Source organism: Tursiops truncatus, chromosome 11 (genome assembly GCF_011762595.2).
Source record: "Tursiops truncatus isolate mTurTru1 chromosome 11, mTurTru1.mat.Y, whole genome shotgun sequence".
NCBI classification, from domain to species: domain Eukaryota; kingdom Metazoa; phylum Chordata; class Mammalia; order Artiodactyla; family Delphinidae; genus Tursiops; species Tursiops truncatus.
In genome coordinates, this window is record NC_047044.1 from 45303519 (window position 1) to 45329035 (window position 25517).

At 37.4% G+C, this 25517-nt stretch overlaps 3 protein-coding genes across 12 annotated transcripts in view; 1 reads left to right on the forward strand and 2 right to left on the reverse strand.

Annotated features, from left to right (window-relative positions):
• TMEM19 (transmembrane protein 19) overlaps window positions 1-1659 on the reverse strand; it is a 45517-nt gene extending 43858 nt beyond the window's left edge. For all 9 annotated transcript variants that reach the window (XM_019952600.3, XM_019952596.3, XM_019952598.3 and 6 more), the window contains exon 1: window positions 972-1659. In XM_019952600.3, coding sequence (XP_019808159.1) covers window positions 972-1164 — 193 coding nt within the window. In that variant the 5' untranslated portion in view covers window positions 1165-1659. The remainder of the gene's footprint in view (window positions 1-971) is intronic.
• A 3266-nt stretch (window positions 1660-4925) lies between these two features.
• On the reverse strand, window positions 4926-18645 carry THAP2 (THAP domain containing 2). The gene is made up of 3 exons (XM_019952641.3): window positions 18019-18645; window positions 11821-12016; window positions 4926-8772 (listed from the first exon to the last, which is right to left on the reverse strand). Exons 1-3 carry the CDS (start codon window positions 18087-18089, stop codon window positions 8383-8385), a joined length of 657 nt encoding a protein of 218 aa, XP_019808200.1. The 5' UTR covers window positions 18090-18645; the 3' UTR covers window positions 4926-8382.
• Window positions 18646-18798: 153 nt separating this feature from the next.
• The window catches only part of ZFC3H1 (zinc finger C3H1-type containing), a 49884-nt gene continuing 43165 nt past the window's right edge, over window positions 18799-25517 (forward strand). For both annotated transcript variants that reach the window (XM_019952637.3, XM_019952638.3), the window contains exons 1-2: window positions 18799-19573; window positions 24426-24842. In XM_019952637.3, the coding sequence (XP_019808196.1) occupies window positions 18976-19573; window positions 24426-24842 (1015 nt within the window). In that variant the 5' untranslated portion in view covers window positions 18799-18975. The remainder of the gene's footprint in view (window positions 19574-24425; window positions 24843-25517) is intronic.

The following is a 25517-nucleotide window of genomic DNA, read 5'->3' on the forward strand; positions in this document are numbered from 1 at the left end:
CTACTGGGAATCATTATGAACGAACAGCCTTGAAAGCACGTGTAACCTGGAGAACACGCACTCGATTATTCACATGTTTTTTTGCAAAAGGACTAAGGTCTAAAAAGGTAATCATTTATGATAAAACCATTTATAAGAGTTTACTTTCTCACTCTGTTTTTCACTTTTCCTTTGAACTGAACGGTATTGTTTTTATAAAGGGGTACCAATGAAGTTTGTACAAAGGCATACTTATGCTCTAAGGCAGTTTCAAAATCTTAAAGATTTGAGGGCTTCCCTGGTGGCGCAGTGGTTGAGAGTCCACCTGCTGATGCAGGGGATACGGGTTCATGCCCCGGTCCGGGAAGATCCCCCATGCCGCGGAGCAGCTGGGCCCGTGAGCCATGGCCGCTGAGCCTGCGCGTCCGGAGCCTGTGCTCCGCAACGGGAGGGGCCACAACAGTGAGAGGCCCGCGTACCGCAAAAAAGATTTGAGTTCAGAGTACCTCATATTTATGCAAATTGGCTTCAGCCTTTAAAACAAGTCTGTTCTTTTGCAGTGACCAAACAGCAGACAAATCTTCCAAATCTAAACATTGTATCATCATTTTACTTTTTATTTTTTACAGGACACATGAAACTGATAAACTTCCTTACTAATATTCTTATTAAAAGCATCACTAAAATTGCTTTGCAAAATTATGTTTAACCTCACTTATTTTTCACCAAGCTAGATGTAATAATTACATGAAATAAAAGACATTTTGGAACCGGTATAACTAGTATTATGACAAGCAGCATTTACTAAAAGCTTTAAAACGTTCAAGGCACTGCATATTTCCATGTTAGTAAATGCAAATCAGGCCGTGGAAATTAAGTAAACACAACAGTTTATAACCATTCAGAAGATATGAGTTTTGGCGTTCACAATGGTACTTTCTAAATTTCACCGATTAGGTTATAGAAAGACAATTTAAAACATTTATACTCACCATAATAGGTGCTTGCAGTCATAGACATAATCCAGAAAGCTAAAGAAATGCAAATGATCAGACTCAATATAACTATATTAGTTATCATCTCTATGTATTTTTTGTATGTATTGTGGTCAAGATCTGTCATGAAAAATAACAGTATGAACACCTGGGGGGGGAAATATCTCGCGTTTCTGAGAAAAATAGTCATTTAAGTTGCCAGCAAAACATTCGTGTAGAGGCGAACATAAATGCCAACATCTTCCACCGTCCGAGAAAATAATATAAACCCAAACTATTTCTGGAAACTGGGCTGGTGGGGCGCTGCCGCAGAAGCCTGAGCGAGATTAACGCCTCCCTGCGAGAGCAAACCGCAACTTCTCAGACAGCGGCGGGCTCGCAGACCGCGGTCCCTTCACACCTGAACTTCGCAACCCGGAAGGTGAAAGGGAAGCGGAAGCAGCCAATCAGCGGCCCGGGAGGGCGAGCTCCGCCCCCACCGCCCGCCCACGCGCTGACGCTGGGGGTCGGCAAATGCAGAGAGGCGAGGCGCGGTGCCGGAATTTGGGGTGTCCCGGTGGCGAGCCCCGAGTGACGGAGTGCGGTCACTCTCGACGGCCGCCCGCGCAGCCCTAGAGGCCGGGTCCAGGCGGCCAGGGCCGAGGACCCTGGAGCTCAGCTCGCTCCTCGCCGCTTGTCAGCGTCCCGTGGCTCGCCTCCTGCGCGCCTGCGCCGCGGCCACCCGTGGGCGTCGCCTCGCTTACGTGAGCGTTTAAAGGGCGGCTCCAAGGTCCAGAGGACCAAGCGAGGACTGCCGTCGGCAGGGCCCTGGTACGTTTGTAATGCTCTTTAGAGTCTGGACCCTTGGAACACCTATAAAAGTCTTGTGTTTGAGGACATACCCAAACGCTGAAAAGTGAAACCACCACCAAGGCAGTAACAGCATAGAGGAATGAAAGCAAGTGAACTTAGACCCAGTAGACCATGTCAAGCATCAGATTCGAATGCTTTTCCGTCTGTGAACAGTTCATGGCATACAATATTATGGACTTCTTTGAGGTGGGGGATATATTGGGCTGTGGAAAGGGAATTTTATGACTGAGAAGATCACTTAAAAAGAGCACCTGTAAGGTGCTGGACACTGTTAGCCGCTGGAAATGTAAAGATAGCTCGACATAGTTCCTGCTATTGAATTCTCAAGTAATTATTATGTGGAACATTGTGGAAATTGTTCCCGCACCTCTCCTATTTAAAGTCTGTGCATTCAGTCAATTCACTTAGAAAGCAGAACGGCTTGTCACCTTAAACAAATGAATCTTGTGGCTTATTTCACGTTTTAATTAATTTTTGTTTGCTGGGTTAACAGTAACTAATTGATAATTACATTACATTCTGAACTTTTTCAGTTAATTGCTGACAGTGTAAAAAGAGGAAGCAACTCACTTTCAGACATAGTACCCAAACGTGTTTTAACCTGCTGAAAGTAATTACTTTTTGAAAACTCACACTGTATTATATGCCAAGACTATTTGAAGCCCTTTCCTTTGGTAAGGCATACAATTAATTACCTGAGAACCAAATTTGTGAAGTAGGACTAAACAGTAGTGGACTTCTCTTACTATATGCATATGTAGTCTTTATGCAGAAATTATGTGCCCACTTAAGTTTTATCTGGTTCTGTTCAGCACAGGTAAGTAATTGGATTACCTTAGAAAGCTGACTGGCCCATATTAGTGATACTAGACAATTAGGCATAGTTATTATTAATAAAACCTAATATTTTTGTGGTTTGCATAGTGACCTTGTTTTTGTCTTTGCTTAGACAAAATTATGAACTGGTATTGCTTTTTCCCCCCCCTTCACTTTAGTACAGTTACAGGGTTATCTTGCCTGATTTTGGTGTTCTATGAGATTTTTGTGTCTAATAGGAAACCATGGGCTGTGCAGGCCATCTTCTAACAACAATGAAGGCTAGCTTTGTCTGGCTAGTTCCTGAATGTCACGGATGATTTTCTCTCTCATGAATACGTAGCTAAAATTGCATATTAAATAGTAACAGTGTTGGTGACTGACTCTTCAAATGAATATTTCTCTTCCATTTTTTCCCGGTGTCCAATTATTGCTGTCGTTCTTCATAAAACAAGTTATTTGAGCTTAAGGCTGAAACAATTTGGGGGAATTAATGTAGTTAAAATATTCTTTAAAAAGAAACAATGATTTTACAATCTGATAATGTTTAGAGACTTAATCTGAAAACATTTCAACAAAGTCTTTTTCTATTTGCTTTAAAATCCACTTTCAAGCAACAGAGAATTTTATGGTTAAGCATTTTCTAAACTATATTCCTCAAGATATTGGTAGGTACGCTACCCTCCACCACCACCTCCCCTCCAAAATACCTCTGATCAAATTCAAGGTTCAGAAATTTTGTTTCCTCATAGGACTGTGAGAGTGCACTAAAGGCTGTGAGAAGTTAAGAAACTTTGAACACTTTTGTTAAATCTTTCCAACAGAGTTAATTGTTTTACCACAGATTACTTTCCCTCAGAAAACATTACAGTTTGAGAATTGTTATTGTAATCAGAGCAACAGACTGAAAATTCATTGTTGGAGTAATAATCTTTAAATTTCACAATATAAATATCTATTTATGTTTAAGTGTTCTTTGACATAAACATTTTCTGGGATAGACATTTGATACATAATATCAATTGTACAAATCATCCCAATGGCAAAAAAGCACTTACTGATGCTAGGAAAATATCAGTGGGTTCTATGTACAGTCACTTTGAATCTAAGCCAAAGGAGTGATTTAGATTTTGTGAAATCTAAAGAGAAATGTGCTAATATTAGAATGGCTAATATATACATGCCAGACCCCTGAGTCCCAAAAAGAAAAAAACATACATACAAACACACACTGCCTTGAAGGAACACAGAAAATGAAGACAGATGTGTAGACAATAACATTATAATGAGATGATGACTTTATCCAAGTTATGTATAAAACAGGACTCAAGAAGAGAAGCACTTATGTCACTTTGGTACGTTAAGGAAAAGTGTCACAGAGAGAGAGGGAGCATCAGAGCTAATACTTAAAAGATGACAGGGCGATTGCTAAATGACCAAGCTAAAGTAAGGGCAATATGTAAAGATGTGGTGGTTAAGAGAGTGAAAATAGAAATTCATGAGAATGGAGGATTCAGACATAAAAAGGTCTGAAATACTAGCTAAATAATTAAACTGAAAATTCATCTGAGAGATAGGCACTATCTGCTTTCTTGGCATTGAACCCAAAGTTTTTATTTTTTTAAGCTTTTGGAGCACAAATTTTAAAAGCCTAGGCAGCAATTTGAAGACTGGTATGTTGTTTTAGATTCAACTTATTCTGAAAGGGCATTAGGAAGATGGTGGGGGACAGAGAGGGCAGGAATAAACAAATGGAATTTGTTTTTTCCCCCCCGTAGACTTGAGGACAGGAACCATTTCCATCTGGTTCATTCTAGTTTGCTCAGTGTCTCTTAGTGAATGTTAAAAGTGTTTTTTAAATTAAAGTACTAAATAATATTTTAATACTTAGAAAAAATTAATAAGAAAAAATCATATCTTATTTCCTTGCTATTAAAATAATGCTTTGGTAAGCATATCTACAAATAAATCTCTGTGTGAGCCTCAAATTATTGTCAGGGTAGACAGAACATTTTTATAGCCCTTCATATATCTGGTGTAGATTGTATAACCAGTATTTAAAACAGTGCAAATAAACTATAATGTATGTTTAGATTTAATTTGAGCCATAAAATGAAAATGATAATTCCTCTTCTAGGCTTTACATATCTTTATTTTGCTTACAGTTTGCTTCAATTTAAGGAGGCAGACTTCTACAAAAGTATTTTAGGGGATCAATTTAGGGGATGGATTTCCACAGAAATGTTTATGTACATATTTTAGAAATAATAGGCATGACAGTAATTTCCTTGGAAAAGTTTTTAATATCAACATACTCAGAATACATTTTTTGTGAAAACAATATGCAATTGTTTAATATACATTATAAAATCATTAATTTTATGAAGTTTCCAACTGTCTAAATACTAAAACAATCCCATATTCTGACATAAAGAGGAACCACTTTCTATATTATACCAAAATTAAAATTTACCCGTATTCTAACATTGAGAAATGAGATTAGAAAAACCCAACATTATAAAGTCTACCTCGAAGAGATCAACAATGACTTCACAGACTGTCTTTACTGTATATATACACACAATATTTTTTATTTTAGTTTTTTGAGACACATAACCTGTCCTATTTTAATGATTCATATATTTAACAGAAGGTTATAATGTAGAGGTCACAGAAGAGGATTTGGAGGCTGAAGACCAGTGTTCAATCTAGAATTTCCTAGATTACTGCATTTCTATCCCTTGTGCCAACTGACACATAATAAATGTCTGAATGAATAAATAAATTACATTAACAAGGATTTCTTCATCTATAAATTGAGATAATACCACCTACCACACAGAATATGTGTGTAGAGCAAGTAAGAGAACTAACTGGTGCCATAGTGCTTTGTTCACCTTAAGACTCTGAGTTAAAATTATTTTTAAAGATTCGTGATAGTAGGGTTTGTTGTTTAGTAAAAACATCAAATGTCAAACTTCAGTCTTGGCTTTGATATAATATTTTACTTACTTATGTTTTCCTTTTAACAAGGTATCATTAACAACAAATTTGTTCAGTGTTCATTTTAACGGGGAAAAAAAGTCTTACAATTCATTAAATAAACACTGTATGTGATTCAGGTCAACACCCATGTCCTTCTAGAAAACCTCCTTTGGTAAGTCATTATAAGAAGAAAATCTGTTTGTTTCAAAAGAAAACTGGTTCATTGTAAAAAGGTCTAAAGTTTACACGTTCTCATTTAATTCCAATTCAAAGCGCTTCACACATACATCTTTCATAGCATTTATCACATTGTATTATGAATAATATTTGTTTCTCGCAAGAGACTTTGAGCAACTTAAGGGCAGAAAATCATGTCATATTCATCTTTATATCAAATCCTAGCCTTTGGCTGGTCCTTTGTAGGGGTTAGTGCCTGGTAGACATAGAATGAATGACAGGCATAAAACAGAGGATATGTGTTGTGTCAAAGCAGAGGACAAAGAACTGTTATAATTTTGATTAGTTTTATGGTCTATGAGCTAAGTGATAAGTTTATCAACAGACTGAAAACAGGATTTTTAAAAGATTCCTTTTACGTTTTTCTCTATGAATAAAAGTAGTTTTAAGGTAGACAGATGTATGTTAAAATAATTTGATGCAGGGAGAGTTTGGAGCATGTTATTGGAACAGTAACATGAAAATGACATGGAAAAACCAGCAAAAATTTTTATTTTAGAATTACTGAGTGGTAGTTTATTCAGTGCTCTCAAATATTAATAAATGAAGTCTAAGTAACTTTGCCAAAAGCTTGTTGTATTTTATAATGCTTTATTTTTGTGATTTAAAAATGTTATATTAAGATATCAGAGTATTATTGTAGATGGGAATCAGCCTGCATTAGTGTTTTGTTTTGTATTGGGGAGGGGCGGTGAACCACGTGAGAGTTTATACTTGGGAAATATAGTTTATGTTTAAATGATTACTTGCCCAACTTATTTTGAGGTATAAAATAGAAATGGTCAGTAAGTGTTTGCTGATGTGTATGTTTGAAACCATATAAAGATAGTTGAAAACATGTAATGACAATTCCAAGGAGCTACATCCAATATTAAAGATAACATGACTTAAAAAAAAAAAGATAACATGACTAACAAGGTTTATATTATACACAAAAGAATTTTCATAAATATTTATTTTAAGTGCCTGATGATAACTAAAAGAGACGTTTCCTGCCTTTGTGCATCTAGTTGCTTGGGAGGCATTCCTTATTAAAAGAAAGGGTGCTAATAATATAAAAAGACTTTTTGCTAGGATCTCAGCAAATGTTATAAAAAAATTTTTATCACCAAGTAGCCATTACCTTATGGGAAGGATTTACAGTAATATGTGATTATGTATATGCTACTTTCATATGGCGGTGTCAGAAGCTCAAATCAGGCCTGGGTAACCTGATTGTACATTAATAAATTTTTACATGATTTGACCAAAGCTGTTTGAAGGAAAGGGTTCTTATTAAACATTTATCTGGTAAAATAAGGCAAACCCTTTAATTGTTCAAATGGAAACTATAAGAATAGTTCTGATATTCTATTTTGTAAAATAATTAGCACTTGCATAGCTTTATCAGAGACACATGTATTTTTAAAAAGATCTACATTCTATTTGTTATGCAGTATGGTTGCTCTATTTGACTCTCACTAAAAGAGGAGACAAAAATCAAGCTGATGTGTAAGATAAATTGACTTCATTTTAGGTTATAAGTTGTAAAGATATAATATGGTAAGTACTTTTCTATAATTCAATTCTATTGTGGGTTTATGGAAAAAAAAGAAAGCTTAAGAATTTTGGTATCAACACACATGGGGACAGAGGGAGTATTCCTAACATGGAACTGTGTAGCATGTTTGCCTATTAACGTATCAGTTTTGACATAGAATATGTAATATTTTTATTATGAGAATAAATGTGGTATACATTTATCTTTTTGTTTAAAGTAAAAGCTAGATCTCAATCTCTGTTATTTCATAACATACTTTCTTAGAAGGTGAATATAATCAGCTACCTGTTTTTAGTAGTCTGAGTTACCTGGATGATGCAAAGGTACTTCACATTTGAAAATACTATTTTCAAAATATTTTACAAGCTATTGCAAAAGCTAATTTTGTTATGAGGGAGGCCATGATTAGCTCAGTTTTACTGATAAAAAGATATGAAAAGTTTAAATAAAAGAACTTGCCCTGTACTTCAGGTTTTTTCCTAAAATTTTTCCCAATCACAGTGCCAAAAATAATAATTTAATTAATACAAAATCCAGCAGTTTTAAAGTTTTATTTCATGTTGGTTAACTCCTACTAGGCAAATTACTTAGAATGTAATATCCCAACTTTGGTACAGGAAAAATTTTTTTATAATATAATTTAAAAACATTACTTGTCATAGACTGTTCTTTAAAAGAAGTTTAAAAAGACAAAAACACAAAACACTTTACAAACATACAATTTCCTAGAAAAAATTTTAAGTACATGATTCTCACATAAGGCACTTCCATTCTCGTTCAAATAAGTTTCATAAGAAGTTCTCCATTTTTTTTTGCAACCAAGTCTTCATAAATAAATTATGCAGTAACGTTGTTACTTCAGGTAAAACTTTATTAAATACCCAATTTTGGAATAATTTCCTTAAATATCTTTACCTTTGAACAGAATGAAGTTCAAGCATCAAATCCTAATTGAAGGTACTTTTAGTCTGTTTGCAGTTAGAGAATTGGTAACGTTTTACCTTGTTGATCTTGTTCAAGAATCTTGAAATCTTCCAAAGGAAGACTGTTTAAGGCAGTTGGTAAAATGTGTTCTGATGTGCCCTTAAGTAATATATTATTTGCTTCTAGATTCTTCACCAAGCACGTGGCTTTGATCCATCTTCGAGTTGCTCTGCGTTCCTTCTGTAGGCAAGTTTTCATTTTCCTTCTTAAACTTGCTATTTCCTTTTCCAGTTTAATTATCCTCTTTTTTGCTTCCATAGGGTTCCTAAAGGCATAACTGTGTTCAAGTAGTACTTGCTGACTACTAATGTTTGATTTTAAATTAGGTGGTCCGTTTGGAGTACAACTGTTGTTTTTCTTCAGAAGATTCCTTGACTTGAGTTTCTGAGCAGAATAAAATTAGAGGGTTGAACATAAATTATGGAATATCACAAATAAGTAAATTTTGTTTTGGATAACAGTATTTAAACTGCTCTTTTAAAAACTGATTTTAAAAATTTGATAGGAAACATTAGCAGCCTATCTCATGTAGTCATGGATTCAAGTTTCTCAACTGGTTGAATTAACTCCAGCCACCTATTTCTTTTTGTCTTTTCTCTCCAGAGAGATAAAAGCATTGGTCTGGAAATAGAGAATGGACTTCCTAGGTCTCTTCCAAATTATTGAATATGATTCTGTAGAGACTTAAAAAGATTCTTTGCAATATTCTAAGGCCAGTATAGAATGCATTTAGACATTTGGTTTATTTGTGATACTGATTTGATCTCTTTTTTAGGTAAATACTATCTTCTCAATTTGATTAATATTTCAGACCTGTGGTCCTACTTAATACAAACATATTCCGAAGTATCAAGCTCCTGAATAGATTTACCTATTAATTATGCACAGTTATATCTTATTGATACATTCAAGGTTTTAAAATCTGGCTAGAAACTTTCTTTCCAAATCAGAAACCTGAGGACCCTTTTTTCCCTTTATCTCTTTCATTCAATTAGTCATCAGGTCCTATTAATTCTATCTCCTAAATATCTGTATCACAAATCCTCGCCTCTTCATCATTCTTTTTTTTTCACTCTCTTCATTTCTTTTTTTTTTATTTTTATTTATTTATTTTGCAACACTGTGCAGCATGTGGGATCTTCCCCGACCTGGGATCAAATCCACGCCCCCTGCAGTGGAATCGCAGTGTCTTAACCACTGAACCACCAGGGAAGTCCCTCCTCTCCATCATTCTTAATGCTACTACCCATATCAAGCCCATATCATTCATGTCTGGCTTGAATATATTAAAAACTTCTTTATTGATCTCTGGCTCATTTTGATCCTCACTAGTCTATTTTATGCCACACAATAATTTTCTAACAGATTTGATGATTTAATACTGGCTAAATTCTTCTTTGCCTCCCTATTATTTAAAGAAAAAAATATCTTTTTTATATGCCAAAATATCTACATGGCATACTGTACCATTTAGGATCTCACCCCATTCTGCCATTCACCATCTTTTTAAAAATTAATTAATTAACTTTTGGCTGAGTTGGGTCTTCATTGCTGTGTATGGGCTTTCTCTAGTTGCGGCGAGCGGGGGCTACTCTTTGTTGCGGTGCTTGGGCTTCTCATTGCGGTGGCTTCTCTCGTTGTGGAGCACAGGCTCAAGGCGTGCAGGCTTCAGTAATTGTGGCGCGTGGGCTCTAGAGCGCAGGCTCGGTAGCTGTGGCACATGGGCTTAGTTGCTCCACAGCATGTGGATTCTTCCCAGACCAGGGCTCGACCCGTGTCCCCTGCATTGGCAGGCAGGCGGATTCTTAACCGCTGCACCACCAGGGAAGTGCTGCCATCCACCATCTTAATTTTTACTCCAATAATATTAAACCACTTATAGTTCCCAGATTATTTGATTAATTTCATAGCTTTGTCTTTCATTCAACATTTATTGAAACATAGGAATTCATTTATGAATTCCTGGGGACACAACAGTGAACAAGTAAGATAAATACGGTTCCTGTCTTCATGAAACCTACAACTGGCATTCCTTCTGTCTAGGGGAATTGGCAGGGACTCTTTTTTGATCTGTATATTCCCAGCATCTAACTTGGATTTTGACATAATGTAAAGTTTAGTAAACATCTGTTGAATGAATAAATGATCAAAATGTCAAAAACAAGGTATACTTCAAATTCAATAAATATATGAGTTTGTACTATGTACCAGGCACTATTTGAGGTTCTGGGGATTCAGAAATGAAATGCTTGCCCTCCTGGAGCTTTTCTGATAATTGGTTTACCACAATCTCCTCTCCCTTCTCTTCCATTCAGATAGTAACTCATGTAGATTTACAAATTTAACTGTCAAAAATAACTCAAGAAAAGCAGTGATTTTTCCTCTCTGAGAGGAAAAGATGTCTATCTTCCTTTTCAAAGCTAAACTCTTTATTTTGTTGACATTTCTTTGAGGATTCTTACATGAGGGAAAGGCACTTTTCAATTTCCACTCTGACAACCTCCCTTCTGAACCTTTCAGTGACGCTGTCTTTCTCAGCTAGCTTTTTCCCCTCTGATCAGATCTTCCCTAACTAGATAAAACATTGTTTTAATACATTCATACTATACCTTAAATTTCTCCTTCCTTTTAAATATCACTTGCTAACACTTATTTTCCATTCACTCCTCAACTCATTATCTTTTGTTCTTATCATGCTATTGCAGCTGCGCTGTGCAAAGTCAAGAACCCTCTCCTACGTTCCAAACTCCAAGCTCAAGCCCAGCCGAAATGTCTGAGCTCTATGAGGTTTTCTGTTATGCCTCCCTCTGAACTTATATTCTTTGGTGTAACTCTGGTATTCTTTGGGTGTGCTGCCCTGAAAGCACTTAACACACATTATTTGCATATCATCTTAAAATCAGAGCAGAGCGATGCTGGAGGTTTCATTACCATTTCTCAGTTTTACCAATGGGTCAATTATTGATAATAATAAACAATGATGTAAAATTCCAATATAATAAAACAGTTTAGGTTGGGGAAAGAATATTGGAGTCAGGAGTGCTGAGCACTAATTCTAGCCTGCATCTTTACTTCAGTTTTGCAGTTTTCTTGAGGCACAGCATTATATATGAATTTCAATATATTCTTTTTTTTTTTTTTTTTTTTTTGCGGTACGCAGGCCTCTTCTCACTGTTGCGGCCTCTCCCGTTGCGGAGCACAGGCTCCGGACGCGCAGGCTCAGCGGCCATGGCTCACGGGCCTAGCCACTCCGCGGCATGTGGGATCTTCCCAGACCGGGGCACGAACCCGTGTTCCCTGCATCGGCAGGCAGTCTCTCAACCACTGCGCCACCAGGGAAGCCCTCAATATATTCTTAATTGTTCCATGTTACAAACAAAAAGGGATGGATTCTAAAAATGGTTAAAATGGCATAAAAGTAGTATTACTTACCATGGACTTTATGTGGGTACAAAAATCAAAAATGGTTGGAACAGCATCCATTTTAAGTCGTCTAGTTTGTCCTGTTAGGTCAAAACAGGAGGCTTCAAAGTGCTTTGAACAAAGAAAAGTATGTTTTCCTGGCACAAAATTTTTGCGCCTAACCAGGCGAACCCATTCTTTTCTTCTTTTAGGATCCAAAGGAAACCTTTAAAAAAAAAAAAAAAGGCAACTCAAATTCCAACTATCACAATTCTGCTTGTACCTCAATGGTTAAAAGAAAATTTGAAAGGTAACAATTTAAAGTGTCTTACATTTACATATAAATTTAACAATTTCCGGTATCCAGATACTGGAACAGAAACCAATTCATGCTCATTTTTATAAGTTGTAAAAAAGTTAACAAAAAACTAACTTAAGTGGTTTAATTTTTCAGGGTTTTAAAAAGAGACCTTTCTTCCCAAACTAGTCCTTAACAAGGGCAGTAAAATAAACAAGACTAAACTGATCTAGATCAAATTTATGTAGATCCATTATAAGCAGGAATAATTTTACAGTGCTTTGATCTGCTGCTCATGTACGTGGTCAAGACAAATCAGATCATCTACAGATTAAATTTTATCAAGACAGATTCTGGTATTCCTTCCTCTGTGTTCATTATGATACGTACTACATTGCTTTGTAATTTTCCATTTTAATAAATTTTCAGTGAAATCAAAGAAGATTATAAGTTTCTCGAGGACACGGATCATTTTATCTTTTTTTTTTTTTTTTTTTGCAGTACGCGGGCCTCTCACTGTCGTGGCCTCTCCCGTTGCGGAGCACAGGCTCCGGACGCGCAGGCTCAGCGGCCATGGCTCACGGGCCCAGCCGCGGGACCCATGTTCCCTGCATCGGCAGGTGGACTCTCAACCACTGCGCCACCAGGAAAGCCCTCATTTTATCTTTTTATCTAACTTTAACACTTACGTAGTGCCTTGCAAACAGTTGGGACTCAACAAAAATTTGCTTAATTAATATAAATACAGAATATATGAATTTATAATTCACTATATTACTTGCATGAAGTTAAACTGCATATGTTTTTAAAAAATGACCTCTTAAGCTATGTTGTACAGTAGAAGGCGTAATTAATTACTACAAAAAGTAAAATGCTGATGACAAGCCCAGCAGGAATGTTTTTCCTTTTATATTTATTTCAGATATAAAATATACTGATATGCACCCAGTGTACACCTGTTAAGGAAAAATATAAGGGACTGTCTAAAAATTCGAATGGTAACTGTGTTGACTGACTTGCAAATAGAGGAATCAACATTCACATGTAATAAGTTTGAACTCTTCTTTAGTTTGACTACCTTATCCTTGAAGTATTAATTATGAACTCACTAGTACCTAAAAAGAACCAGTAAATTTATGTTAGAAGATCATGTGGCTCAAAAACCCCCAACTGAAGCTTCATTAGGTAACAGCTTTGGCTGTGTCAGATATACTAGTCTTGCTCAAATTACCAGCAGGGAGGGCCACAGAGGTGAAGGCCCAGACTTACTTACTTAGACACCCTGCCATCTCATGTCCCCACCCCCACTGCCCCAAACACACCCTCACCTGGGGATAACATTCGTGTGTCACTCTGCAGTTCACATGTTTTCATATATGTACGTTGTTTTGCATTTCACTAGAAATACAAGTCTCTCTAATGGAGACTTTATCTACTCGGCCTAGCCCTCACCTCTTAATAGTAATGTATTCTCATCTCAAAGCTTTCTGATCACTTTCTCATCTAAGTGATCTGAAAATGTTTCCTGAGGATTAAGCTAAAAATTAAGCTTTAGTTTATAAGCACACTTCTTCTTCTTGGGACTTCAAGCACAAGTAAGTACTATCAGCACTATTGTATTAGCATTTGTATAAGACTCTTCAGATATATGAAGACTTTCTTTCAAATATTACCTTTCACCCCCTCACCTTTTAGCTCGTTTTTAAACTAAAAAAAAGTTTTAAATTATGAAACCAACGTCTCCAATTGGACCTTAACGTGATCAAATTCTACTTCTTTCTTTTAAGACTCAGTTTAGGAATCCTATGTTCCTAACAAGTTTTTTTATGATCAGAAGACTTGGTCAGATGTTCCTATATCATATAGCACTAATATAACTGTATTCTAATTGTTTACTTTTCTATCTCCACCACTAGATCACAGGTTTCTCCTGGTTAGGAGCTGTTTTTTCACTACTTTTTCCTGTTAGTAAGCATTCAATGAACTTTTTGAGTGAATCAATGAATATACAAAGTAATGGAGTTAGTTTGGCATTACTAAATAATCTTGAGATTACCTGTGTTGAAATAAAATAAGAATAATCAACAATTTTATATTTGATTTTAGATAATGTTTTATACAGTATTAACCTTAATCATGTTTTTGCACGTGTTGTTTGGATTTTTCTCAGCAAATTCAAAGGGTGGGAGAAGCAGCCCATAAACTGAATTTAAGTAATAATAAATCATGTAAATATTAATTTTAAAAAATTAACGTGGTGTTAATAGATGGATATATTCTTGTTTACACAATAATAGAACCAGGCTTTCAGAAACATTAGTAGTTTTGGAAAATCACTCAGTATTTTAACAATGCTATTTCGCTTGGGTCTTTAACAGCTGAATGCCTCTTACATTCCAAGCACTGTCCTAGGCACTGAAGACATAGTAGTAAACAAAATTGATCTACCTTTATGATGTCTACCTTCTATGTGGGTATACTGTAATGGGGAAGGTAGAGAATCAAATAGCTTGCTTGATGTAATAGAAAAGAGTGGCTGAAAATAGTCTCTGTAATCAAACCAGGTATCAATCCCAGCTCCTTCGTGTAATAGCTGGGTGACTTTAAGAATGTTGTTTAATCTTTTTAGGCCTCAGTTTCATCATCCATAAAGTGGAGTAATAACGGTACCTAGTGTGGTTCTAGGGATTAAATGAGACATTGTGAGTAAATGCTCAGCCCAATGCATAGTATGTGGTAAATACTAAATAAATACTGTTTATTATTATTATAAAAGTAATTACAAGTGTCATGAGTTTATAAAAGGGTAAGTACAGGATTGCACGGAACCATAAAACAGGAAGAGCTAATCTCGTCAAGAAGCCTTAAGATAGTACGAATTAGCTAGGGAAATTAGGATGGTAGTAGTGAAGAGTGTTAAAGAGTACCTTGGGGACAGGAAGAGTGTTATGATATGAAACGAAGATGGAGGACTTTCCAAGTTAAAGAGTAATTTTGAACTTTATCCAAAATGGCATTGGTAAGCCATTAAGAGGCCTAATTTAGAGCTGTCAACAGAAAATGTTTTAGCTGGTTGTTAAACACAGCCATTATTAAAAATTAAATTATGTAAGTTTGCATTTAAATAAATTAAATACAAAGGTAATAAATACTAAAAACCCATCACTTCCTAATTATTTTACTGTTGTCTATACTCTTCAGGTTACTTATGTCTGTTACACCTGTATGGAATAAATGCTATAGAATAGGGTAGTATTGCACGTTTCTTCCCAACTCCATGATCAGTGATGTCATATTGGTAGCTTATAACCAGTTATGGTGGGAGTATTTATATCATGGAAGTTGGACAAACATTACAAATCAGGGCTTTCCCCCTTTCCTGGAAATCCTGTTGTTAAAAATTTAGCAACACGCTATTGATTATAGACGAGCGGTTAGGAGTGCATGAATGGAAGCAGTGAACCAGTTAAAAGGTTGTTGTAATAATCCAACTGAGAGGGAATGGTGAGAAGTCAAGGGAGGATGACCTCCTAGTTTCTGGGTGGATGGTGTTTCCATTTACTGAGAAAGGGAATATGGGAAGTGGTGTAGGTTTGGGAGAAGGGCAAGTTCAGTAGTACAGTTTTAGTACGCTGAATGTGAGGAACTGAAGAGACCAGGGAAATAACTGAGACACTTTACCGATAGGTCTAAAACTCATTAGAGAGAGTCGGACCAGAGGTATTGATTTGGGAGGCATTAACAGGTAAATGTTAACCAAGACCACAGGAACCATTGCAATCCTTTTGATAAGAGTGGGAAGACCTTGGTCAGGGGGTGGAGTGGCAGAGGAGACTGAAGTTAGGCCAAAAAAGTAAGATGAAAATCACAAAATTAGTGTCAAATAATTCAAAGTAGAGAGTATTTCAAGGAGGAAATGATCACATGCCATGAAAAAAGGACGCTGGAGTGACAATTTATGTTAGCAAGAACAGTTTCAAAAGATTATTGGCAACACTTAGACTGGAATGGGCTGAGTAAAAGAAAAATGGTGACAGTAAGTTTGGGCAATATAAGCTGTACATGGGGATAAAGAAGTCTACCAATGTCCTAGGAAAGGAGTGAATAGTGTTAATTATGAAATAGGGATTAATTTTATTATAAATAATGTTATTTTAACACCTAAACTTATGGGGTTACACATGAAAATGTTAATTTCATAGCAAACAGTCAAACATGGAGAGGAGGTATGTATATTAGGGTACCACTGTGCATCTCCTAAACATTCATTATTGGTCCCTTGAATCCTCCCTCCCCCTCATCTTCCAAATCAAATGACCATATATGGTAGTTTCTCCTCAAACATTTCTCAAGCCTGTCCACTTTCCATCTCTACTGTCAGTACCACTGTAGTCTAGGCCACTGGGTGGACTCTCCATTGTTTTACTACAGGTTCCCAACTTTTTTCTCTATCAACGCTCACCTCTCCTAATCTAGTGCTGATTGTGCCAGCAACAGAAGTACATTTAGTTCAGTTGATGCTGTAGCAGGATATCCTTGTGAAATAGCAGGTGCATTAACATTCTGTAATAAGCTCCTTTCTGTCAAATTCATCTCTTGATGATGCTTGACCAGCTCTTTAAGTAACACTGTAATTCTCTGCACTGCAGCCTGAGGGCTTTTTAATATACAAATCTAATCACGCCATTCTTTTTAAGCCCTCCATAGCTTCTCAAGTACTCATTGGATAAAATAGAAAATCCTTTAAGTATCGTACAGGACCAAATCTATGTCATCTTTTGGTCTCGTTTGAAATTTCACATCCTTTGAGAAGTGTTCTTTGACTTTCCAAGGCTAAGTTAGAGACCCTGAAGGTCTCTTCTTTGGCACTTGACCACGATTATTTATGTTGGTCTTTCTCATTCCAACTCCAGGAAGGTTAAGAATTCTCTGGATCCCTAGCACCATGTCGGGGAAATAAGAGCTTGGTACACATTTGATGGATGAATGAATAAAGCACTACATTTGCATGAAGTAGATGAAAAACAGAAACACCACAAGGATTTTTTTTTTTAAGTGGTAACTTTTAATAAGTGGGTACACTTTGTCATAATGAAGTAGGGAGAAAGGTCAAGGATATCATTTTCTACATTCTAAGATCTTAAGTTGTGAGGTATATAAAATCAGAACTGTTTGTACTTAACTTTTTGAATGCTTCTTTTCTTCAGGCATATGGCAGGCACTTGCAGAGAAGGTAAACATTTACCAAGTACTTATTATGTTTCATGTAGGGTTCAAAGCGCTTTCCAGAGTTCTGATTTGACAGAAATAAAGAATTTTGATTGCTCTTCCAGCAAACGAAGGCAAAACATAACCTGGGTTCTTTTTATAATACTCTGTTCTAGTAAGAATAGAAAGCTTATTTTTTCCACTTTCATTAACATCGCTTAATTCCACGGCTACTTACGATGATGACTCAATTTTTCCGCAGTTACTGTGCGTGACTATTTGAAATTTAAATGCTTCCCATGTCAATCCAGCTAGTGAGAATTGACTAATTATACGGGAACACAGCAGGCTTTTTAGGTGATTGCTGACTTGAAAAGGCAGATCTTGCTTCCTCTTATGGCGTCATTAATATCAAAACTTGGTCTAACACATAGGGAGTAAAAGAATAGAAAATTAAGGTATCCTCCTGTCACTTTCTAGAGAAGGAGTAATTACGGAGAGAACTTGGCTCTGTTTTACAAAGTGAGTAAACCTTCCCCGAAGGGAGCGAAAAATTGGACAGATTTGAGAAACACACACAAAGGGCAAAAATGATGCGTCCCTGCTACTAGCTAGCTAGCTAGCGAAGTTGTAAGAATTAGTAGAATCCTGTTCTTTCCACACAATTGATACCCAGCCTAGGAACTCCCGTTTCCGTCACCCCCACTCCCTGCCCAGGTTACCTGTGGAAGCTGATGTTAATGTGCTTGTTGTAGGTAGTAGCACAACCCGCCGCGGCGCAATTGGTCGGCATTTCCCTTTCGCCCTCATTCGGCGCTGTCTTAAGCCTAATCTGAGGCGCGGGCTGCTACGCTTTCTTCGGGAAGAGACTGGGCAAGCGAGGCTGGGGAAGGGCCCACCCAGCTAAGCTGAGGGAGCTAGGTGGGGAGAAAGGGTGTACGTATGTGTGCGGGGAGGGGGGGGGGTGTCAGCCTTCCCTTTCTCTTTATTAATATGGCGGACTTGAGCCACAGGAGCCGACAGTCCTGGAGCTCTAATTCCCTTCGTTTGCCTTCACCAACATGGCGGACGCGCCCCGTTCTCTCTCAGGCTCCCAAAAGGGAGTAGGACTACTGCTTCTCTTCAGCAGTTGTCCTCCGAGCAATTAAAAAAAAGACGTGTGTCCCTCCCATCCCCCTGAAACTCTCACGGCCGAGATTAAGAACGGGCCCGCCTACCCCGCCACGCACCCAGAAACCCCAAAGCAGCGTCTGGAGCGGGGACGGGCCTCAGACTGGAAGGACAAACTCTAAGCAAGAGCCAAAAAAAAAGACTACAACTCCCAGTGAGAATCGCGTTGTCCTAATTATTATCGCGTGAACTGGGAGCCTTGTTTCCTGCGTGTCGCAGGAAGTGACGTCACGAGCAGAGCCACTTCCAGAGCTCTCTTCTCGCGAGGCGGAAGAGCCCAGATCGCGGAGGAGCAAGGGGGCGCTAGGGCAGGGAAGTGGGTTGCGACGGTCCGGCGAGAAAGAGCTGGGGTGCGGGGAAGTTGGGGAGCAGAGCCCGCTAGGTGAGCAAGTAGGGTAAGGCCGCACCGACCGGGTCCGTTGAGAAAGAAGGAAACTGAGCAGGAAGGCAGCTGACGGGCGGATCCCCGGACAGAGCGCTAAGGTTGTGTGGAACGCGCTGCTCCCGGGATGGCGACTGCAGATACTCCGGCCCCGGCCTCCAGTGGCCTCTCGCCCAAGGAAGAAGGGGAGCTTGAAGATGGGGAGATCAGCGACGACGATAATAACAGCCAGGTACGGAGCCGGAGCAGCAGCACCAGCAGTGGCGGCGGGCTGTTACCGTACCCGCGGCGAAGGCCTCCTCACCCGGCCCGGGGCGGTGGATCCGGCGGAGGCGGTGGCTCCTCCTCGTCATCGTCCTCTTCTCAGCAGCAGCTGAGGAATTTTTCACGCTCGCGGCACGCGTCGGAGCGGGGCCACCTCAGGGGACACAGCAGCTACCGACCCAAAGAGCCGTTCCGGTCTCACCCGCCCTCCGTGCGGATGCCTTCGAGCTCACTGTCCGAAAGCAGCCCCCGGCCGTCCTTTTGGGAACGGAGCCACATCGCCTTGGACCGTTTCCGTTTTCGAGGCAGGCCTTACCGGGGTGGGAGTCGCTGGAGTCGGGGGCGAGGAGGGGGTGAGCGAGGAGGCAAGCCGGGGGGCAGACCTCCTCTGGGAGGAGGAGCTGGATCCGGATTCGGCAGCAGTCAGAGCTGGCGAGAGCCCTCTCCACCTCGGAAGAGTTGTATCCTTAACGTGGCGGTCTGCCCTGGGTGTGTCACTGAAGTTCCCTTTAGCGTCTTCTCAGATCTGTGAGATGAGTAACTTTTCGGAACCGTCAGAACCGCTTGTTTTCACTGTGTCAGTATACTTAACGTAGGCGGTTCTTTGGTAATCCCCACCCATGTGTCAAACTGTAGCGTTATTTCTTAAAATTGCTTTATTGGGTGTATTGCTTTTTAACATGAACGTGTTATGGATGGGGGCCAAACTGGTGGAATCTGAGTGTAAAATCAGATTTGCAGTATTACATCAGAAGCCCAAGTTTCATTAGCCTTTGTTTTTGCTAGTACAGGAACTTTGTTACGTGAAGTTGCCTTAGATTGTTAGAGGGAGAAAAAAGATACTGGCCATAAAAAGTTTGGGGAATACTGTTGCTTATTTCATATTGCAGTGTCACATTGAAAATTGTGAGGTTTCATCGTTCATAATCCTACTGGTTTTATTTGTGATTCTGTTTCTACCTTTCTTGATTTACTCTTACACACTGCCGCTTTTTTAAAGTTAAAAAAAAAAAAAAGAACTGGTATCTTTTTCGCCAACTCAAATTCAGAGGTTTGAAATTCACATATCTTTGGGGGAAACTTTACCTTCTTAACTTTTCTATTATGTTCACATTTTGGACATTTTATAACTCTTACTGCTGACAAATGTGGGCTAGATAGAAAATGAAACTTAACAGCATTTTTATTTTAATATATTGGAAACTATGGGGTTTATGGGAAGGTGAAATCTATGGAGAGGTTAAGAAGGAAAATAGCAAAATAATCTGTTTTTTGTCCCCTCTAATCTTATTCATAGTTATCGTAAACATTCCTGAGTTTACGCATCTGAGGGTTTGCCATTTTAAGACGTGTTTGTAGAACTATGTATTAAAAAACTTTTTTTTAATTGAAATATAGTTAATTTACAACGTGTGTTTCAAGTGTACAGAAAAGTGATTCAGTTATATATATATTATAATTTATTGTAGTAATGTAATATATACTTTTTCAGATTTTTTGTAGAACTGTGTCTTGACATATTCCATGATAACTGCATAAAAATAGTTTACTTAGAACATTTATTACTGGTTGTAATTTCCATGGTGTAATGATTTTTTAATATATTCATTGTATATGAAACTTACATATAAAGACATTTGTTTGGGAGACACTCAACATTTTTTTCACGGAATACTTAGGACCAAACTGTCTTTCCCAGATGTCGGGATCGGAAGGGGACCAGAAATGTAGGTTTAGGTAAGAAGTAGGAGCTTCTGGTGCTACTGCTCTGAAAAAACTTCTACAATCAAAAGTTGGGTTAGGAGCACTCCAGGATTGTTTCAGAAAAAAAATCATGTAGGTATTTAACTTTTAAAAAGAGGAATGCTCTTTCAATAAAGTTAGAAAACCTCTGCCCAAGATATTTTTTTAACCAGGGATTTGTTAGTTGTCAATTCTGAGCCTAAAAATGGAAAGGCTATTTAAGTACAAATATGTAAATTTTTTAAGAATACGAAGATGTAACTTCTAATTTGTGTTGGAGAGGCAAATGTAAGTAATTATAGTTCAGTGTAAAAGGTTCAAATTCAGGTATGTAAAAAGTACTATGGGAGCTTAAAGTTTTTTCTTAGTTTATTTTATATTAGAGAAGGAAGTGGTACGTGGACTTGCCTACCTCCTGCCTTTGCCTTCTTTCTGTCCATTCATTCAATACCTCTACCACATCCCTTTATTAATTGTTAATCTTATATGTTCTTTTTAATGAACAGGCACATGATGTTGTGAAACAAGTATGGGAAAATATCCAGTTTGATCTCTGTAGTAACTTATCAGAAATGAGCTCTCTTGCTGTTTTTCTTTTCACAGATGCTGCACTTAAGGATGATTGTTTTGATCTTCTGCTCATTGTTTTCCTTGTGAAGTATCACTAATCCATCCTAGAGGTGGTATTCTTTATAAGAATTTGTGAAGGAAAACATAGCTCCCAGCCACTGTTGTGTAATGTGAGCAAACAAAATTTGTAATACAAAATTTTGTTAATTCAGATTCCTTTAATACCATGATTGTACTAAGTTTAATTCATATTTCCACTGTATGATTGTAATAATGACATTTTACAAATATTGCATTAAGAAAGAAGGATTATTCTGTGACTCACTTCCATAATCTAGAAGTGAGGTAGCATGAATGCAGGTGGGTTTTTGTTTTTTAAAACTTTTTTTGTCTGTAATAATTAAGGTATGCTGGATGCAGCTTTAAAGAAATAGAATAACCATTATTCTATTTAGATTCTATTTAGATTCTATTTTACTTAGATCCATATTCTATTTAGATATTAGATTCTATCAGAATCTAATACACCAAATAGATTCTATTGCAGTAGTTATTTTCATTCTCATTCATTTTTAATTTTCCTTAGTGAGAGACACTTTGTCAATCAATCTTAGCATATATCTCCTTTGGATGGCTGCTGATTTAAACTTTCAAATCTGATCAGAGCTAACATAATGAGTCCAGTGTCTCATCAGTAGAAAGTCATTCCATTTTCACCTGCAATTGTAAAGGTTGAATGGCAGTTCTTTTTTTAAACCAGGTTTCAGTTAGAAATTGCATCTTGACCAATTTCAAATCTTTTAAGTGCTGGTATCATCGTAGCTGTTCTGCATAGACAGAAGTAGGAGATTTCATTTAGCCTTGAAGGAGATTAATTAGTCATAGCTCAGTTGCTTCTCATTTTTCTGTCCTTTAGTTATTTTATTTTTTTGTTAGCGTATTGAATCTTTTCCCTTTGTGAATGTTTCCAAGGACTCTAGTCATATTTTTTTTTTTTAGGTGACTGTAGCTACATTGGAAAAGTGAGATGTAAATGTAGATAATTACATAGTTTATGTACAGAGAGTATGTAATGGTGGGGTGGGGGAGCAAGTAATTGCCCGACTTCACATAGTGGGTGATATTTGAATTGGGGTCAATTTGAAGAACAGAAGAACCTAGACACAAAGCTATGCATAAATTGTGATAAACATGGAAGAGGTGAGATTGGAAAGGAATCATGAAAGCATTATATGCCATTTTAAGGATTTTGGACTCTATTCTTAGATTAAAACAAGGGATGAGATCTGATCAGATTTGTGTTCTAGAAAGATTAGTCTACCAATAGGATGGAGAATGGCTTGTGGGAGATAGAACCCTAAATGGCTATCACCAGCCAAAACTATGGGAGTGCATTAGAACGCTCAAAATTGACAGAGAGAGACTAAGTAGAGCTCACTGGCAAGCACCATTTTTGCAGTAGTTGGAAGAGAAAGGAGTCATGAAAACTTACAGGCAAAAAAAAAATAAGGAAACAAAGGGAGAGTAGAGTTATGGAAGCTAAGAGAGAAGTAGTTTACAGTGTTTAGTGCTGCAGAGAAGTCAGGGTGGATAAACTCAGCCAGCAGAAGCCAGATTCCATTTGGTGGAGGAGTAAGACAGGTAATGAGAAACTAGTATTGTTTCAAGAAACTGAGCTCTGAAGAGATCAGAAAAACAGATTTACTAGAACAGTTTTGCTGCAGAACTGTTAAAGATTTTCAGTTGTAGTGCTCATTTAGTTTCTAAAATATTTGGTGGTAATTCCCATTCTTAAATTGGTCATTAGGGAAGTTTAAAAATTTTGGGGGCTTCCCTGGTGGCACAGTGGTTGGGAGTCCGCCTGCCGATGCAGGGGACGCGGGATCGTGCCCCGGTCCGGGAGAATCCAACATGCCGCGGAGCGGCTGGGCCCGTGAGCCGTGGCCGCGGAGCCTGTGCTCCGCGGCGGGAGAGGCCACGACAGTGAGAGGCCTGCGTACCGCAAAAAAAAAAAAAAAAATCTTTGTAGATTGCTTTTCCGTTAAGTTGTTACACAGAGAAGAAACTATTTAGGGAACTGTAATGTTATATCGTAGCGAATTTAATGATCTATAAATGACATATTAAAACCACTACTTGTCTTTTGTTAATTTCTAGGCTGGAGAAGTGAGGTGGAACAGTTCTCATATGTATGAATTAATTTGAATAAAAATTGTAGTTTGGAACCTTGTAGCCATTTCCAACCAAGAAGTTAAGTTTTATGTATCACTATGTTAGAGAAGAAAAAAAAACAAAAGTAATTGGTTTTAGATATCCTTTTCTTCAGGGGAAAATTAGAAGATACATTTTGAATACAACTTAAGGTTTTTTTTTTATTATTTAACTGCCTTCATTGTCTTAGTTATATATATGTTGGATGTTAGTATACTTGATGAGCTCTGTACTTGTTATCTGTTAGGTTTTTAATACAGTGTTTCTTATTCATAACTTAGTCTTAACTATTGTCAGTGTTAATTTTTTATCTCTTTTTAAAAATTTGAGACATGACAAGAAACTAATTAAAAAGAAGAAACGTTTTCTTCTGATTATCTGAAGTGTAAATTATCCACATCTGTGACAAACCATTCAGTTTCTCCCCTCTTCCTTCAGAAAGGAATCTCTAACATCCAGCTCATTATGGGCTTTCCTGATAACCTGCAGAAGGAAGGATGCTATAACCTAACTAGGTGTAATACCTGTGGATACAACAGGTAATAAGTGACACGAGTGATTTTGTAAGTGGACTATTTATATGCATACTTGTTAATTTTAAAGTATGGGCACATAATGAAAGTGGGCATTAGCAGCACATGTGTTAAATGGCATTTAGTAATTTTAAAATATCAGTTCATCTTCCTTGAAAAACATGAAAAAGGGAGACAATTCATCTATAGTCTAATGTGTTTTTGTTAAATTAACTGGAAAATTTTTGGAAACTGGTTTCCTTAATATGCTGTTCAGCTAAAAGTTTTGGAAGATCTCCATCAAGAAAACAGAATTATTCATCAAAAAGTGAAAACTGTGGGGAAGAAACTTTTGAAGATTTACTTTTGAAGTATAAGCAAATACAGTTGGAACTAGAGTGCATCAATAAGGATGAAAAACTAGCTTTGAGTAGCAAAGAGGAGAATGTGCAAGAAGATCCTAAAACACTGAACTTTGAGGACCAAACAAGCACTGATAATGTCAGTATTATAAAGGACTCAAGTAAAGAAGTAGCTCCTGAGGAGAAAACACAGGTCAAAACTTTTCAGGCATTTGAATTAAAACCACTCAGGCAAAAATTGACTTTACCAGGAGATAAGAACCGGTTGAAAAAAGTTAAAGATGGAACAAAACAGCTTTCCCTGAAATCTGACACTACTGAATCTAATCAAGGTAATGGAATTTAAAATTTCGATTAGTGATGATATGCTTCTTCCTCTAAAGGGGTAACTAGTTATTTTGGTAGTGTACTTCATTGAAATGATTCTGGTGTTTTATCTGTGAATTCTTTTTGCAGATAGTAGATAGTCGTATTGTTGGGTGATGACAAGTTTTGTTTCATTCTGATCTTTCACCACTTTTGGCCTTAAGTGCTGATCAGGACTAATAATACAGTTTTTAACATAAGTGGTAGTGGGCACCTTTGTTCCCTAACTTACAGGGGATACTTTTGCCATTTACTTTTAGATATGATGTTGGCTAAGTTTATTGTAGGAGTCCTTTATTGGGTAAAGGAAGTGTTCACCCCCACCCCAGCCCCCATTCCTTGTTTGAAATTTTCAGCATGAATGGATTTTGAAGTTTATCAAATCTTTTTTCTTCATTTATGGAGAAGAGCATCTAATTTTTCTCCTTTAATTTATTAGTGTAATGGATTATATTAATTGATTTTTGTAGTGTTAAACCACCCTGTATGATTGGGATAAATCCAGTTAGTTCATGATATATCATTTTTATACATCATGGATTTGGTTTGTTAATTTTTTCTTTTCCTCTTTTTTATGAATGTATGATTTATATACAGTAAAAATTTACCCATTTAACTGTATAGTTCTTTGAGTTTTGACA

Coding starts and splice junctions, on each gene's coding strand:
- THAP2 (XM_019952641.3), bottom strand. CDS start 18,089: ATGCCGACCAATTGCGCCGCGGCGGGTTGTGCTACTACCTACAACAAG. Junction 12,017..18,018: donor ATTAACATCAGCTTCCACAG/GTAACCTGGGCA, acceptor TTTTTTTTAAAG/GTTTCCTTTGGATCCTAAAA. Junction 8,773..11,820: donor GTACCCACATAAAGTCCATG/GTAAGTAATACT, acceptor TATTCTGCTCAG/AAACTCAAGTCAAGGAATCT.